The sequence below is a fragment of the Puntigrus tetrazona genome, chromosome 5 (genome assembly GCF_018831695.1).
Source record: "Puntigrus tetrazona isolate hp1 chromosome 5, ASM1883169v1, whole genome shotgun sequence".
NCBI classification, from domain to species: domain Eukaryota; kingdom Metazoa; phylum Chordata; class Actinopteri; order Cypriniformes; family Cyprinidae; genus Puntigrus; species Puntigrus tetrazona.
In genome coordinates this window covers 10308119-10324843 of record NC_056703.1, presented here as the reverse complement: position 1 = coordinate 10324843, position 16725 = coordinate 10308119, and the positions used below count along the sequence as shown (strand labels likewise).

At 36.9% G+C, this 16725-nt stretch overlaps 2 protein-coding genes across 3 annotated transcripts; both read right to left on the bottom strand.

Annotated features, from left to right (window-relative positions):
- Nucleotides 1-208: 208 nt before the first annotated feature.
- LOC122346143 (cytochrome P450 1A1) lies at nt 209-5184 on the bottom strand. Of its 2 annotated transcripts, none has more exons than XM_043240831.1 (7): nt 5073-5184; nt 3989-4831; nt 3042-3165; nt 2432-2521; nt 1390-1513; nt 1202-1288; nt 209-898 (listed from the first exon to the last, which is right to left on the bottom strand). In XM_043240831.1, the coding sequence occupies exons 2-7, from the start codon at nt 4811-4813 to the stop codon at nt 616-618; spliced, it is 1533 nt and encodes a 510-aa protein (XP_043096766.1). In that variant the 5' UTR covers nt 4814-4831; nt 5073-5184; the 3' UTR covers nt 209-615. The 2 variants fall into 2 exon arrangements, with proteins under 2 accessions (XP_043096766.1, XP_043096767.1); XM_043240832.1 differs by having other exon boundaries at nt 3989-4821; nt 5073-5159.
- A 1055-nt stretch (nt 5185-6239) lies between these two features.
- Nucleotides 6240-15235, bottom strand: tmc2b (transmembrane channel-like 2b). Its single transcript, XM_043240424.1, has 20 exons — nt 15193-15235; nt 14823-14864; nt 14028-14430; nt 13491-13640; nt 11715-11805; nt 11555-11636; nt 11365-11471; nt 10861-10959; nt 10633-10775; nt 10374-10521; nt 10083-10277; nt 9826-10005; nt 9516-9677; nt 8843-8971; nt 8317-8384; nt 7988-8227; nt 6940-7065; nt 6770-6848; nt 6563-6680; nt 6240-6478 (listed from the first exon to the last, which is right to left on the bottom strand). Exons 1-20 carry the CDS (start codon nt 15233-15235, stop codon nt 6240-6242), a joined length of 2844 nt encoding a protein of 947 aa, XP_043096359.1.
- Between the last annotated feature and the right edge of the window lie 1490 nt (nt 15236-16725).

Genomic DNA, 16725 nt, shown 5'->3' with positions numbered 1-16725 from the left:
AAAATTTTAAACCCCAAACATGGGATTGTTACATCATCAATACCAGCTTGTGCTTTAGTGTAAGAAACAAAAACATCTGAAACAGAGCCAGCTCTCTGCACAAACTTGGAAAATGCAAAGTCAAAAATGCTAATTTTGTTCTATATTCTATTAGGTACATTCCTTGATGTTAAAAATAAGACAGAGTTCATTAGTATGAGACTTGACATAATTTGAGAATACATTTAATAGTAATTTTATAATATTTACATTTTATAATATTTACATTTAACAGAAAGCACCTTTTCAAAAGGCATACCTCTTTAAACCTTCAATGTCACGGAAACAACTTTAACATCTTAAACCATCATACTTCAAATATCTGTGCTAAAAATACAAGCAGTAACTGAAGCTTAGCTATCATGTATTATCAGAAATAATGACGGGGCATGCTTTAGAGTACACAACAAATATTCAAGTAACAGCTGAGCCGAACAGACCACATAAGAAATGAAGACTGTAGTGGTTAATTAGCTTAGCAGTTCAGTGATGCCCAATATTAGCTTTGTAGCAACCGTTCTGAGGTGCATTTTATACGTGGTCCATTTAGTGTACATGTAATATCTGAAATACAGCTTAGTTACGAGTTGAGATTTTTATTCGGAAGGGCCTGGGCTTCATGGTGAGGGCAAATGTAGAGCTCAGGTCAAGCTCCTGCCCCGGAACATTCTCTATGTGCAGCTGATGGAGCAGGGTGGTTAAGAACAAAAACATCTCCAGACGGGCAAAGCTGTCACCGAGGCAGCGGCGTATTCCAATGCCAAATATCATTACCTTCTCAGTCAGGTTTTTGTTTAAATGGCCAGACACGGTGAGGAAACGTTCAGGTCGGAAAGCCTCAGCATCAGCCCAAATATCCCTTTATAGTAAATAAAGACAAAACAATTGTGTGTGTGTATATACATTATATTATGGGTTATAATTAGCATGGGTATATTTGTGGCAATGGGCAACAATACATTGTAAGGGTCAATTATACATATTTTTCATGCCAAAAATCATTAGGATATTAAGTAAAGATAATGCTACATGAAGATATTCTGTAAATACGTCAGTGGAAAGCTTATTTATCCATATTTCAAAAATGTACTCTTATGACTGGTTTAATGGGCCAAGTTTATATAAATTCATATAATAAGGAAAGTATGGCCCGGATACTTACACGTCATGATTGACTTGATATTGGTTGATGAACACGCATGTGTCTTTGGGAATGAAGTATCCATTTAGTGTTATGTTATCAGTGGTGCTAGATAACATGATGGAGAACAAAAAGAGGAATGTGGTTAATAAATGCAGTCCTATGGTTATAGCAATAACATTATCATAAAGAGAGAAACATGGACTCACCAGTGAGGTATGGTGAAAGGCATATAGGATGCATGACGAAACACTTCATATATGAAAGCTACTGCGTACGGCATGTTTGGCTTGTCTTTAAACTGTGGTAACCTGTTCATACCAACCTGGCTTTCTAGGAAAGCACATACAGCAAATAATAAATGACCAGAACAGAAGATGAAGAAACACCATATGAATGCTGGATTTGCCTGTATTATTTTGGACTTCATTAAACTGTTTTAGCACTGAAAGATTTCTTTCAAAAACAAAATTAATTCAACAAATGCAGGATGCTCCCATGAGACAATGGTTTCAGTTCCAGAGGCAGTCTGGCGTCAACACATGACCAGTCATGTGACAACTGAGTGGACTAAACTCTGAGGGAATGAAGGCCACTTTGTCTATACTATCTACCCACTAAGCAAGACTTGCATGCTTTACGGGTAAACTTTAGCTTCCAAAATTTCCTACCATAAAAATTAGTATTATATTGTTAAAACTAAAAACAATACAGTAAAAATTATTCTATTATTAAAATTATTATATTATTCTTTATTAGTAATATGCATTGCTAAGAACTTCATTTGGACAACTTCTGGGCGAATTTCTCAATATTTTGAGTTTTTGCACCCGGTTTTGTGGTCCAGGGTCACAAATAGCATGCAGTTTCTTTCATATGTTTCCATTTTCAGTCACTTCATAACCCTGTGGATATAATTTCATTTAAACGAAACCATTTCCTATTTATGGCAAGTTCCTGATTTTCCAAGTGACCTAAAATATAAGAGGCCACAGCAAGAACATTTACCTCATCCGCTATCATTCTTGCATCTTTCAAGTTCTGCATCCAAATTAGTGGATTAAATTGTGTATTATTTTTGGTTTCCTGTGTCTGTCTCACTTAAAAACCACAAACCACAGCTATTGCAGATTTAATTTCCCCAGGATGCTGCAGCACAGCTAAAGAAAGGGATATGCATGACGGGAAATTGTTTGGTTTTGTTTTCCAGTAAACACAATATTGCTTTGATTGGCCCTTTTGAGACTTCACCTATCTCCTGAAGGATTTTGGCCTGGATGTCTGGAAACTTGATCAGATATAAAAGGCTCCACTGCAAACCGGTGGTGATCGTGTCAAAACCTTCAATGGAAAAAAAGAGCATCTGTTATGATCAAAATCTGTAAACAGCCTCAAGACATATGTCACAATTAGCAAGTGGGCAACCAAATCGGCAGAAAACATGGTGTGTGGTGAAAAACCACAACATTCTCAGGCCGAAAGAATGTAAATGAGCAGTTTGAGTTCCTCATTGGTGTTTGTTAAATGTTCTTTAATGAACTAGAACTACCAAGAAGCATGAACTGGAACAAGAATGAACAGAATGAGCCAAGAGCAGACAAAAAACAAACAAACATACATTTAAAGCAAATTCTCAGAAGAACTTTAGGTCTGATCAGTCTCAAGAGCCTCCCCTGTGACAACAAAACAGAGCCAAGAAAAACATCTGGTTCTGGATGTAAATGCATGCTTTTAACAAGCAAAACTATTAGCACAATAACATCTCATGGAGGAGGACTGTAGCCCTGGAAGCGTCTGAAAGTTCTATAAAACATATTGACACATGTGCTCTTAATGCTTAATTCTCTTAACTCATACTTACCGGCTCCGAAGATGTCAAGGACACTGTGGATGATCTGCGAGTTGCTAAGCATTGCTGTTTCTTCTTCCTCCTGCCTGTCCTCACACATTGCTATTAGGGCATCAGTGATGTCCCGGATACAATTCTGTAAAAAAAAAAAAGGAGTATGAGAGCTGCATAATGTTTCAAATGTGGAAACATAAACTGTGGACCTAAACTCGTTTTTATATCACATCTGCATCCATCTTATTCCTGGCAAAGCACAGTATACATGCGTGCTTTCCTCAAGGATGTTTACATCAAATTCAGCTACGCGTGTGAATATTTTAGTTTGTATAAACTGAAACACACTTCACAGAAACAAAGTATATTTTCGATGAAATTGTTACTGACCACAATGCGCAAAAATACACGCTGTTCAAATGTTCGGTGCCAAGACTTTTTAAAGAAAAATAAAACTTTTGTTCAGCAGTAAAGTACAATGTTGCAAAAATATTTGAAATATGTGTATTTAATTAAGTGAATGCACTATTTTTTTAATTTTTGCTTAAAAAAATCATTTTATAATTTGATAGTTTCAGTAGATAAGACTTATTCCTCAGCTTGTGTGAAGTCCGTTGAAGCAGCAATGAACTTGCTACACCCCAATAAATCCTCCATACAGAGAAAAATCTTAATTTGTTGAATATTAATAAAGACATGAATATTGTTGGTTGACATGGGGGTTAGTAAATTATCAGGAATTTTTTTTTTGTCTAAAAGTAAATAAATCCTTTAAAGATTCAAGACGACTCAAATATTTTAACAGTAGAGTACATACATTATTAATTCGTTATGTTATAAAAACATGCAGAGTTTGATCATAAAAACAAATTATATAGAGTTAGCTTATCTATTCTTGAAGTTAAACATATGTTCTATATGTTAAGATTTCTACAGGAATCACCAGTTTATTTTAACATTATTACCCTGTCGAAGGTGATGAGATGTTCACTGATGTTGCGCTCCATGAAGTTATTCATTCTTTGAATGCACTGGACCAGCTTTCGCAGAGATGGACTCGGCAGGTAACGGAAGATGGGAAAAAAATCTGCCAGATTCCCCGCAGCAAAGAGGCGCAGCACTTCGCTATTGATGTCGACGATGGTGAGGAACTCTTTATCGTCATGGGCGTACCGCTTCCCAAAACAAAGAGTGCAAACCACATTGGCAACCGAGGTCACTAGCAACTTAACCGGGTCGAGCCCTAAATCTCCAACCTCATCTCCTTGTTCCTTCAGAGTCTCCACCATATCCATGGCCTCTGCACAGATACGTTCCTCCAAAAGACAAGAAGCACTTGAGTCTCTGGACTCAGCTTGGGAGAAGGTCTTCAGGGCATTTCTGCAGATCTTTTTGTGAAGCACCCAAGCTTCTCCATACTTCTCACTAAACGTCATGCTAGTGCCATTAGCAACAGCAGAGAAGGTAAAGAAGTCAGGACGTCCAGCAAACGCCTCTCCTTGACGTACCAAAGCCTCCTTGATGGTAGAATAGCCGCTCAAAACGACCACCACAAGAGAACCCATTTTCATCTGGAACACATCTCCGTACTGAACCCTCAGGTTTGTTAATGACAAATGGATCTGTTCTCCCATCTGGAAAAGGTTTCCCACAAGAGGCCAAGGTGTGGGACCCGGGGGCAAGGAGCACCTTGGTTCTCTCCATCGACCATGAACAACCAGCAAAAGCAGAGCAAAGGCACAGAGGAACAAAGTCACTCCAGTGGTGTGGGAGATCTCCTCAACATACATAGCAGACGCTGCAAATGACTGTGATATATTGAAATAACTATTATTTAGAGCGTTGCTGCTTAAAGTACAACTTAACTCTCAATCTCTGAATAGCTCTGAAGATGTAAAGAAATTATAACTTTACAGCAGCTATTAATATTGCATATTGTTTACCTTACTGCTGTTGTTACGTTAATATAAACAAACCGCACGCTGAAGAGAGAACAAGAGAAAAGGCCAAATAGCAAAACTAAATAAAGTAATATGCATAATATCTTACCTTAGGCGCCACTCTTAGACAGATTCAGTGTTCGCAATAAAATACCACAGAAAGTTTCAGCGGCCGAAAATGGCTGCGCGCCTCAGTGACTGCACAGCCCACAGAATCTAAGAAGCAGAGCAGAAAAAAACGCGAGGGGCGTCGAAATCATCGATTTACAAGCAAGAATGAACTCTGCATAAATTAAAGCCAGTGAGACTTAAAAAAATCATTTTTTAAAAAATGTTTCATTTCCACGCGATGGCAGTGTCATAAAGCTTACCTTTCTGAGCGTATACTATACAGTGGCTAGCACAAATCGAGGGGGGAAAAGACACTTTGACTTGATTGTTTAAACGGTTTGCAAAGAGTTATAGGTGTCCGTGATGACATATCGTAATACTTTACGCTGTGCGTGACTGCTTGCATGATTTAATAATATTCACATATTATTTCTTATATTCGGTTTTTATATGTGCGGTATAATTTAATTGATAGTCATTATGTCATAACAACAACAACAATACGCGATACGCAAATAATTAAAAATAAAAATATACTTAGTTGTACGTAAATATACTTACTCTTTGTTAATGGACCAACAGTAATTTTATCCCTGTAGAAGTACATTTGTCATAGTCGAAACACCTGTAATATAAGTAGGCTGCTGACCTGCTTAATTATTTAATCTAGGGTTGAAGGGAAAAGGGGAAATAATGACTGAACTCTAGGTCAGCTTTCCTCAACACGGTACGTAATTTTACAGTGAAAATAAAATAAATTAAATTAAATATACGTGTATATATATAACCACACACACACACACACACACACACACACACACACACACACACAAACACAATGTTCAGTGAAACAACATGGGCAACTAATAAAATGTTCAGCACAAAAAGGAGATTCAAAATAAGGGAATCCCATTAGGAAATTTCATCCTAGAATCCTGATATGTTAGCAATATAATTGGAATTTAATTTATGAATAAACCACCAAGGACGTGTACAGCCATATACCTTTTATTGCACATATTTTAACGCAATACAAATACATTTCCCACAAAAATATTTACATTGAACATAAAAAATATTAACTACAGGTCGTTCTTACTGTGTAATGGTATTAAAATTGGACTTGGTTCCAAACTGCACTCTTGCATTGTGAATTCTTCAAGCACTATCTTCGCGGCGGTGGTCCACCTCTCCCTCGTCCCATCCCTTGACCTGGTGGAGGACCACGGGCATTACCTGGCAGAGGCCCGGGTGGCCTGGGACCTGGTGGACGAGTTACTGGAGCCCGGGGATTTGCAGCCGCCAAAGACACATCCTTCTGAACATGTACCCCTTTCCCAGTAGCTGCAGCACCTGGTTTGCCCGTCACCTTTGGTGACTTGCTGAGCTGTTCAGCTGGTTTCTCTGTAAAAAAAAACAAACAAAAAACTGTCAGGTTTGTCTAAGAAACAGGAACTTCTATTTGAATGAGATGTTTAGCCCACTGACCAGTCTCTTCAGCAGGCGGGGGAATCAGGGACTTGTTGGGCATAAGATCCTCTAGGTCTTTCATCACCTGGTTGGTGCTGTCCTTGTTGTTCCTCCTGTTCTTCTCTTCATCTCTTTGCTTAATGTTGGAACAGAAAACAACAACTAATTGCTGACAGTGCTGATGTAAGGGAACTTTGCTATCATTTGCAAAAAATATTTACCGACCATTTGCATTTTGCGTTTTAAGTCCATGTTTGCATTCTGATATGCTTTGGACACAGCATTCAGATAATAAATAGCCAACCTGTCAGAGACGAGACAGACAGAAAGGCTTATTAAAAGCTAAATAATATAACATTTATCTTTATACTTGAGGTGATTAGGTGGCTACTCACACCATGAGCAAAATTGCAGGAATGATGAGACCTGGGTTAGAGGCATAACTGAAGATATCAGCCATAAATGGTGGCAAGTCCTTCTCTATAGTCTCCATTATCACAGCATACATATTGCTTTTACCACTGTAGAAAGACATGGATCTCATATTGTTCAGGATATTCATTATTCAAAATAAATAAATAAAACATTTAGTTCTAAGTTCACAGAAAAATAAATATTAAAACTATGACAGTTTTTAAAAAATATCTATTTTTATTCCATACTGATGGAGCAACATGAAATAAGCTTGTCAAATTGTAGCGATATTTGTTCGAAAAGAACTAAATGGCACTCACATTTGGCTTTTTATACCAAGTTTTTAAATATTTTCTGTATTATTTTGGCTTTAATTGCGGAAGGTATTTCCGCAACATACAAAATCATGCTTTGGTAAATCAATTTGGTAATTGGTTATCATAACTAAAATAAAGAGGTAGTTATGAGATAATTATGATTATTATGTCAACTTTTATGTCATAATTATGACTAAATAAGGCATACTTTTGACTTTTGGGCCGGTTTCCCAAACAGAGTTTAAGACTAATCCAAGATTAAAATAAATGTTAGAGCTGTCTAAACTGAAAAAGGCTTGCACTGACATGTATAAATATAGGCATGTTTGTAAAAACTAATTTAACAAAGGCCTAGTCCTTGATCAATCGAATCCATATCCTGGATACCGCCCCAATATGCTTTCATTTAAACTTTTTATCTCATGACCTTTTTTATCTCCTAATTTTGACTTTTCATTTAATAATTATTCTCTTAATTCTTTCTCATAATTTCAGTAATAATTATGATTCAAGAAACACTAATGTTTCCACTAATGTGGTCGAAATGGGCTTCCAAATTAAAAAAATGAATAAATAGGGACAATAAATATTTCTTCCTGATTTAAGAAATATTCTATATCAGTTCAGGCAATCTGACTGACTTTTTTTTTTTTGCTTTTTTTTTTTAAACCAGTTTGTCTTTTCAATAGTTTGCAGCATGTTCAAGAGCTACCTGAAGGGTCCACAGTCAAAGGACGGTGGTAAGGTCATAATGGAGTAGATCACAGGCATGAGACTGAGGAAGAGGACGAGGAGGAGCAGTCCCATGTAGAAGTTATTGGAACGTGAGGCTTTGAATACTCTCTCGTGGGGAACATTACAGGCCATAACAGCCCAGCACTGGTAATACATGGAGCTCAGCAGACGCAACACATTTATGCCCACCAGTCCAGGAGCGTAGAATGCACCCATCCTAAAAAAAAACCCCAAAGCAGACATATTTGAAATCATCACATTGCCCATCACTGAGATTATGTGTTTTCACTGTCATGATCCACTTACCAGATCATTCCCTGATTGAAGATAAGCCCAAGCACATTACCGCTGATATCAAATTCTCCATAAGACGGCTGGAGAAACACAAAAGCACAGTGATATGCGTAAATATCTGTGTGGCGACAACACAGAAATAAAAGTCACAGTAAAAGATACCTCTCCCTGTAATTAAGTGCCCTGAATGGTGTAGTGTGTCTCTCTGTGACTTTGGTTGTAAAGCAGCCCTATCACCTATCCTGCCACCTTCTCATGGTGTTCAGTTGACCTCGGATGAGTGAGTAGTATGTTACCTATATCGAGTGACAGGAAAGTGAGGGCGATAGGGCAAAGCCATATAGAGCATATACTTAACGTGAAATAACAAACATAGTCAGGTTGCTCATCTACCCTATATGGCTAAAATGCCAAGAACTAGGTTTTAAAATTACAAAGGTGTGTCTGACAGAGGTCATCTTGTTTTATGGACCAAGGCTTGTTTATATAGTGTAATGTGAGTAACTTGAATAACAGCAAGGTGTCAGGATGAACTTACAAAGCCAGCTTCTAGATCCCAACACCAGCAATAGTTGAGGAATCTCACAATCACGGCTCGTAAGAAGTCCCCTATCAGAATGGTCAAGTATGTAACCTGGATGTCAGATACGGTGAGCTTCACAAACTCCTGCAAGGACAGGAAATGGTGCATAAAACCTAGAGTATTATATCTGATAAAATTAATTTCTAAAAAACTAAATGTTGCTTTATTAAACGTTCACTTAATATATTAACTTAAAGCACCCCTGAGATTTTAATTGTTTATGTTCACGTGACTGCAGGTAAAAAAATCTAAATAAAACCCTTGATTTTTTTTTTATTGATGTTATTTAAAAATTATTTATATTAATGGTACATTTTTATGATTTCATTAATAATTAGCTTTTCATTAAATTAACTAACACCCTGCAGTACCTTTATGAATCCAGTTTGGGAAACCTTGATGTAAGGTAATGTTTAATGCAACTAATTGAATATATTTTCTTACTCTTTGTGTTTTTATATCAATACGGTACATCATTATCCTATTTAAATTGTAATAAGTTAAGTAGTCAAAAAGTAGTTTGATTATGTTACCTGAAATGTGTACAGTAATGGACTATGTTTAACAATTTTACAAGTTGTAAGAGATCTACCCAGCTCTGATTATGATTGCTGATGCTGGTACCTACAATGCCAACTTCTGTCTCCCAGCAAGGACCCCTGATGACATCAGCTGGGGAGATGTTTGGAGGGGGAATGTTTTCTGTGACATTATTGTATAAGGTGTAGTTGGCATAGTATTCTTTAAGAGCCCAGATGGTTTCATTTTTTATCTCCTTCTCATTTTCAAGCTGCGAACACAATAATAGAGAAGTGATTTGCATAAAATGTTACAGGATTACTAAATAACTGCTTTGGTTCTTCGCAAAACTCTTAAATAGAGCAATATCCCCTTTTTACAATGTTTATGGTTACTAGACCATCTATCTGTGGTCGTACCTTTGCATTGACTTCATCAAACAGCGCAAACAGAAAAGTGTACAAGTTGCCCAGAAAGAGGGCGAAGATTCTGGCCAGCTGCCATTTTAGGGCGATTCGAGGGTGATAGTCCTCCAGTTCGCCTATGACCTCAAACAGAGGCGGACACACCAAGCCCAACAGTGACATCACAATTTCAACCTGGGCAAAGAGGAAACCGTTTTAGAATTTGTATTATTATTACCAATTAAAACACACAAAAAAAGTTTGAGGAGTACCTCGTTTTTTTGAAGCCATGTCAATTCATTCCTGTCCTTTTTGGCAAATTCCTGAGATCTTTTGACTACAGCGTAGATGAGGTATCCGCTCCCACCCAAGCAGCACAGGATGAGAAAGTTTGCCAGGATACGTAGAAAACGCCGCAGGTGAATGTTCTCATCCTTCAGGTTCTCCTGCTCGTCCACTATAGATTCCTGAGGGAACAAGACATGGTTTTAGATCATTCTAGCTACACGGTTTTTAGTTCTTAGAATAGTGTACCATTGTTTTATACTATAACTGTCAATAACCTTGAAGCTTGTTGTGGTGGAGGCAAACTTGTTGTCGGCTGTCTCTGGGTTTCCTATAAGGTAATCCCAGCTAGTGAACAGCTTCCAGCAAAAGGTGAAGGCACCTTCCTCTGCTCCATCTCCTCCTTCATTGGCATTACTTGCCATTCTAGAAGAAGCAAAGTGAATTTAAAAAGTAAAGAAAAAGGGTCCACATTATCAGAGCTCTGTCAGTGAGTAAAATTCTTTACAGAACTGCAGATGTAGTCAGTAGACCTACGTTCTGATAACCACCATTAGACTGTAGCCAAATATCCCAACTCCAACTAACAGATATGACAGGGGTAACCGGAACTGCAGCAATCCAATACTTCGCTGATTATTGTAATAACCATAAAACATAATGGAGTACTTGCAATAACCCTGTAAAAAAGCAAAAGACGAATAAGACAACAGCAACCCTACAATCTCTTTTTCAAATAATACAATAGTAAAAAAAAAACCTTACTCCAAACTCAAACAGAACAGAGAAGTCCATGGCACTGTCCTGCTCCTCTCTGGGAACTGTTTTTCTGGGAATAGAGCCATAAGGCATACCCATCAATACCTACAGAGTGAAAGACAGAGATTGCATTTCTTATTAGGCAAGGACGCATTCAGTTTTATATGACAGTAAAGACATTCATGTAGTTATAAAAGATTAAGTATTTCATATGAAATGCAGTTTGTTTGACCTTTTATCAAAGAAACCTGGAAAACTGCATCACAGTTTCCAAAAAGTATTTAGCTGCACAACTGTTTTCAACACTGATAATAATAATAAATATTTTGAGCACCAAAGCAGTATATAAGAATATAAGTGTCATATGACACTAAAGACTGGCTTAATAATGCTGAAAATTTAGCTTTGCCATGGCAAGAATAAATTATATTTTAGAAATATAGGTAGTGTAGGTAATGTATTTTGTATAAAATGTATATTAACAAAAATAATAATAGCACTACATCTCACCTCTGGAATAACAACAAGTCCAAACATAAAACCAAAGAGAACAAGGTTTAATCCATACATCCACCGCAGGAAAATGAAGTAGGAGGCAACTGATGACCCAAAGTGACCTGTGAGAACAAAACAGATGAAAAAAATAAGAAACACGCTGAAAATACAGATTTCACAGAGGAATAAACAGAGATGGACTGACTTTCCACTTCTTTTATCCGACTTTCCCAGGGAATGCAGGCTGTCTTGAAGTTTTCAAAGTCTCTATTGAATTTGATTATTTTCTGGAAAAAAAAGAAGAAAGAAAAATTGTAATTCATTTTTTTTTTTTTACTTTAATAATGGGATATGTAGTGTTGTACCTTGGTCATCATGACTTTGAATGCATAGAGTCTCCTTCCTTTTCCTTTGCCTAAAGCCCCTTCAAACTTCTCCACAAACGCCTGGGCTTCTCTGCCAGGTGATATAAAAAAAAATTGCACTGAAATGGAATTAAAACTCAGATTTATTGCAATTTTAAATGACTTGTGATTGTTTTATCAAAATAACCGTTCTGTTTTAATTTCATGGCATGAGTATTTCTCCTTGTGTTTCCGTCACATCACATTACTATACATGAGTAGACAGGCCAGACCACTGAGCTACTGGCTGCTTCTGCTTGTATTTCGCAGCGTGACCATTCAGTATTGTGCCGTAAGCACCAGATACAACCAGAAAAAAATATCATGTTTCACTAACAACCTTCACATACTGTAACTTGAGCGTTCAGCCAATTAATTAACTCATCAATGCATAATGAATGGGAATGGTGCAGATGGGATGGACACAATAATGAATACATTCACTAACTGAGATATGTGAGAACAAAAGCAGGCCAAATAGATATTAAAGGGATAGATAAACCTCAAAATTAAAATGCTATCATTTACTCACCCTCATGTCATTAAATTCTGTATGACTTAATGCATTTTTATTTATTTATTTTAATTTTTTTGGTCCATAAAACGAAAGTCAGTGGGGTTCAGCATTGTGTTTTAGATGCTTATGGCTTGCACTATATGAAAAAAAAAAGTCATTAAAAAGTTATTTTCTATTCCACAGAAGTATAAAACGTTCCCTTTTGAGTGAACTAACTCCTTTCAGAAATAGCATGTTACTTAAAATAAATTAAATGCTAAATGAAATTAAATATCTATTAAACCTATTCTATTTTCTATTTTAATTTTATAATTGTAGTTGAAATAAATAAACTTTAACTTAAATTCAAGGAAAATGTAAAAACATAATAATAATAAAAAGTAATTAAAAAAATTACCTCAATTATTCTGAACAATGATGTACGGAAAAAAAAAAGTTTGCCAAATTGTCCAAAGCATCTCATTATGACCTGTGGCGGACCATATCGACATCTGTTTAATGTTTGGGTATGGCCGTTATGACCTTCTGGCATTTTGTAAATGGAATCCTTGAAGAGAGCTACACCCAAACAAGCATGCAAAGACTGCCCTCAAGAAACATCAGCATGCAAAAAACAGTGTCAAGTGTAACATACCTCTCACCTAGCAGAAGTTACCTATCTCCAAGCTTTGCCAAGTGAGTGTCCCCTTGAGACACAGTTTCTTTCCCTACAGCTCTCAGGGCCCATGTTACTGATGCTTTCTTGGGCAGTGTGTCAGTCTCTACTAACTTTTGAGGGCACTTGTCCAAACTCTCACCTGTCACCCACACTGGTCAATTCCACTGGGCAGTCTGAGGTAAAGGTTCAGACAGAGGCCACCAGGTAATGAATTCACTGGTGTAGACACAGAGTCAAGCGTTTTATCGCAAAGTACAATCGAGAGCGTTTTGGATGATGCTGGCTCTTTAACAAAGCTTTTTGTCGCCTTTTAAAAATCACTATGTCGTACTAATATTAATTTAAATGACTTGCATGCTTCCTAAAACAGGCCAGAAAGAGCTCCTTTAAACATCAGCTTAAAGTGCATTAAGAGTCACGGAGATGCAGGAAAGCAGAAGCACAGCAGCTTGTAAGTTTTAATGAAGCACATAAACAAACATGAAACTCATGCTAAATAAATGAAGTTCGCTTGAGCCAATAGAATCACAGCACAAGCAATGAGAAGGAAATCCGTTTTTACTTCAGGCACTTGAGTCTCCTCTTCATACGCCAGGGTTTGTTACGAAGCGTCGCTATCAGCTTTTTCTTTTCCTCGACTTCCTCTTTTAGTCGGGCCATCTCTCCCTCTGACATAGACTCGTCTTCTGAATTGTGATCCGAGGATGAACCGCTGCAGAACAAACCCCAGCAGTCAATCCTTAAAGTCCAATTTAATAGCATATTCCGAAAGGATAGTGTTGTTTTAGTGGATAAAATGAGTTTTAGTCAAGTCAGGTCAAGAGTTCTAGTGGCAGGATGGAAAAGCACTTCCAGATCATCAGTTGGAAGGCAAAAGATTAAAAAAAAAAAAGAGTGAAAATGTCTAGCTGAAATCAATACGGATAGTCCATGACAACAACACTGCATTACATTGGTTGCTAAAAGGAATTCAAATACACTTTTTTTAAAGGTTAAATTATTAAAATTATAAATTCATCAAATGACAAATCTACTGAATAATTTAATATTCAATAGAATTCGAACCGGAGGTGGAGATGGAGGCTAGAGAATACTGCACCTGCTGTTTTTGCCTTTGTTCTTTTTATCATCCTGTTTGTCTTTCCCTCCTTTTCCCGCCGCCTTGCCATTCACCTTTTTCTCCTTGCTATTCTCCTCCTCTTTTTCTTTCTTAGTCGCTCCTTTTTTGCCTCCTCTTCTTTTATTTCCCTTCTCCTCTTCGCTCTCCTCTTCGGAGTCATCTTTCGCGGCAGCCTTCTTCTTTGAACCTACTGCTTTCTTTCTTCTTCCTCTTTGCTCTTGCTCGCTCTCCTCCTCACTTTCTTCCTTCTTCTTTCGGCCTTTTCTCTTACGAGGAGCCTCCTCTTCCTCGCTCTCCTCTGCGCTATCTGCTGGCTTGGCTTTCTTTCCTCGAGCTGCAGGCTTCTGTCTATTTCTGTTTTGTGCTCTCCTTCTTGATTCCCCTGTAAATATAGGGAAAACGTGTGCATGCTGTCAATACATTTTAAAATAAAACAACTAAACACATATTTTGGTAACACTTTAGAATAGCCAACACTTAGAATAGCCAAGCTTATTAATAGTTAGTATGGTTGTTGTTAAGTTTAGGTATTGGGTAGGATAAGGGATGTAGAATATGGCCTTAATATGTGCTTAATTAAAACTAATAAATGGATAAAATTCTAGTAATATGCATTCTAAAAAACAACTAACAGTGGTAACTATAAAATAAAGTGTTACTCATATTTTATATTCTGTGTTGAACGGATAATATAAATGATAATAATGCTTTTGTTAATAAAAATATTAAAATAATAATCAGTTAAAAATATATATAATTGTTTATAAAGCTTACCATCACTTCCACTATCATATTCTGCATCAATGTCCATCCCAACTGTAAAACACACACACACACAATATTAACGATTTTGAAGATTTTGAATGCATCTTTTATTTTTAATACTTTCACAATAATTAAAATAGTGATATACTGTTGTATACCATATTATTAAAACCTGCAAAATAAAGTATACATAAGGTAAACATAGCAGCATAACAGTGTTAAAAATGTTAAATTACATTATACTCTCAAAATATATTACATACACTTTAGTTACCCAAACTATTCGCGTATAGACTGATGCATCTGAAACTGGTTTAAACGATCCATTAGCACACACACACTGAACCAAAGTTCTCTTATGATATTAAAATCTACTCACCATCATCCACATTTATCGCAACATCATTTTTTCTGCGGGGCATCTTGCCGGTTCGAGTTTAAGTCCTTCTATTCAAACTTGAGAGGCATCTAGAGCGGATGACACACCTGACTGTCAGGTGGGTCTCTGTTAACAGCTGCTCACTCCTAAAAAAGGAATCAAATGACTCCTTGACTACAGTAAATGGTAGTCAAGATCTAAAGCCCTGCTGTGACAGCCAGGAAACAAAACGCCAGCATACGGGGCAGATCAAAGATTAAAATAATGAGACAACAATCATAATATCTCTCATGATACGTAAAATACAAATAAAGCGCTGCGTGTAATTTAATGATAAATGCCTGCATTTTTTTTGTCTAGATTTAATAAATGAATAACAGTAGGAATAACATATTGTTTGAAACAGGTTTAGCTTATCTCAGAAATAATGTGAAGTGCGGATAAAATTGGTTCCACAGAGAAAACGGCGTAATTCTTCATTACACAACCTTAGGATCTTAGCAGAACTGTTTAATTTTAAACAAACTACAATCTACGGATCACCCATGTTCAGCTATGGTTGCATTTGTCATTTTATTCTTGAATAGGTTTAAATAAAGCAGCATATCGACAGGAAATTCAGGCTCCTCTAAGGAAACTAACCTTCTTTCTCAAACACAGCTGCCGAAAACCAGTAATTGTTTTGACTTAATTATGTACAAGAGGTCTACTACTATAACGTCCGGTAACAGAACTACAATCACACAGATCAGATGTCCCACATATAAAAGAAGTTTCTCCGAGGTGGCAGCAGGTAAGATACTACATGACACTGTGAAGACCTCATCAAGGTTCACAATACAATGAGTTGTTATTAGATCTTAGAAGTTGTTAAAATATCACTTTTCTTAATTTCCCGGGATATTCCGAAACACGTCAAATAAATTCAAAAAGAGCTGCATCTCCGAATTAACAATGGCTCTCTAAATGAACAAATGAACAAAATCTCAAATTGCTCGTGTTAATACTTAATGAAGTCTGCCCATGAATTATGTATGAGCATTTGCAATGCTAATGAAACTTATGTGCCAGTTGTCTAATAAGTAATCGTCAAGATTTGATGCAGAGATATCATAAATTCCTTAGGATTTTAAGGTCTCGTCAGTCTAGCTTTAAAGAAGGTGTTCAATGATATTCTCAACGTTTTTACTATCCTCTAGTAGTGGGTTGGGAACAAATGCCCTTACATAAATGGTACACAGCGTAACCCCAAACAGAACAGTGTGGGCCGTGGCTTGACAAATGAGCCACATGCAGCTTCACTGCCAAATCCGAGACATCAGACACCCTAAGAACTGGGAGCAGATTTGAGAATACAGTACGGCACATGGAAATGTTGGCCACTTGACATGCTGATCAAGATAAAGCTGCATGGATTGGAGAGTGGGGAAACAATGAAATGGAGAGGAGAGGCAGAATGGTGGACAAGGCCAAGTTGTCAATCTTGAGTGCTAAAAATCAATTTGTATTTTTTTCTATGGGGGATAAGGATGC

Coding starts and splice junctions, on each gene's coding strand:
- LOC122346143 (XM_043240831.1), bottom strand. CDS start 4,813: ATGTATGTTGAGGAGATCTCCCACACCACTGGAGTGACTTTGTTCCTC. Junction 2,522..3,041: donor CCTTGACATCTTCGGAGCCG/GTAAGTATGAGT, acceptor TTTCCATTGAAG/GTTTTGACACGATCACCACC. Junction 899..1,201: donor TATCAAGTCAATCATGACGT/GTAAGTATCCGG, acceptor TTTACTATAAAG/GGATATTTGGGCTGATGCTG.
- tmc2b (XM_043240424.1), bottom strand. CDS start 15,235: ATGCCCCGCAGAAAAAATGATGTTGCGATAAATGTGGATGATG. Junction 7,066..7,987: donor TTTGACTGTGGACCCTTCAG/GTAGCTCTTGAA, acceptor GTCTTTCTACAG/TGGTAAAAGCAATATGTATG. Junction 6,849..6,939: donor CCTGCAATTTTGCTCATGGT/GTGAGTAGCCAC, acceptor CGTCTCTGACAG/GTTGGCTATTTATTATCTGA.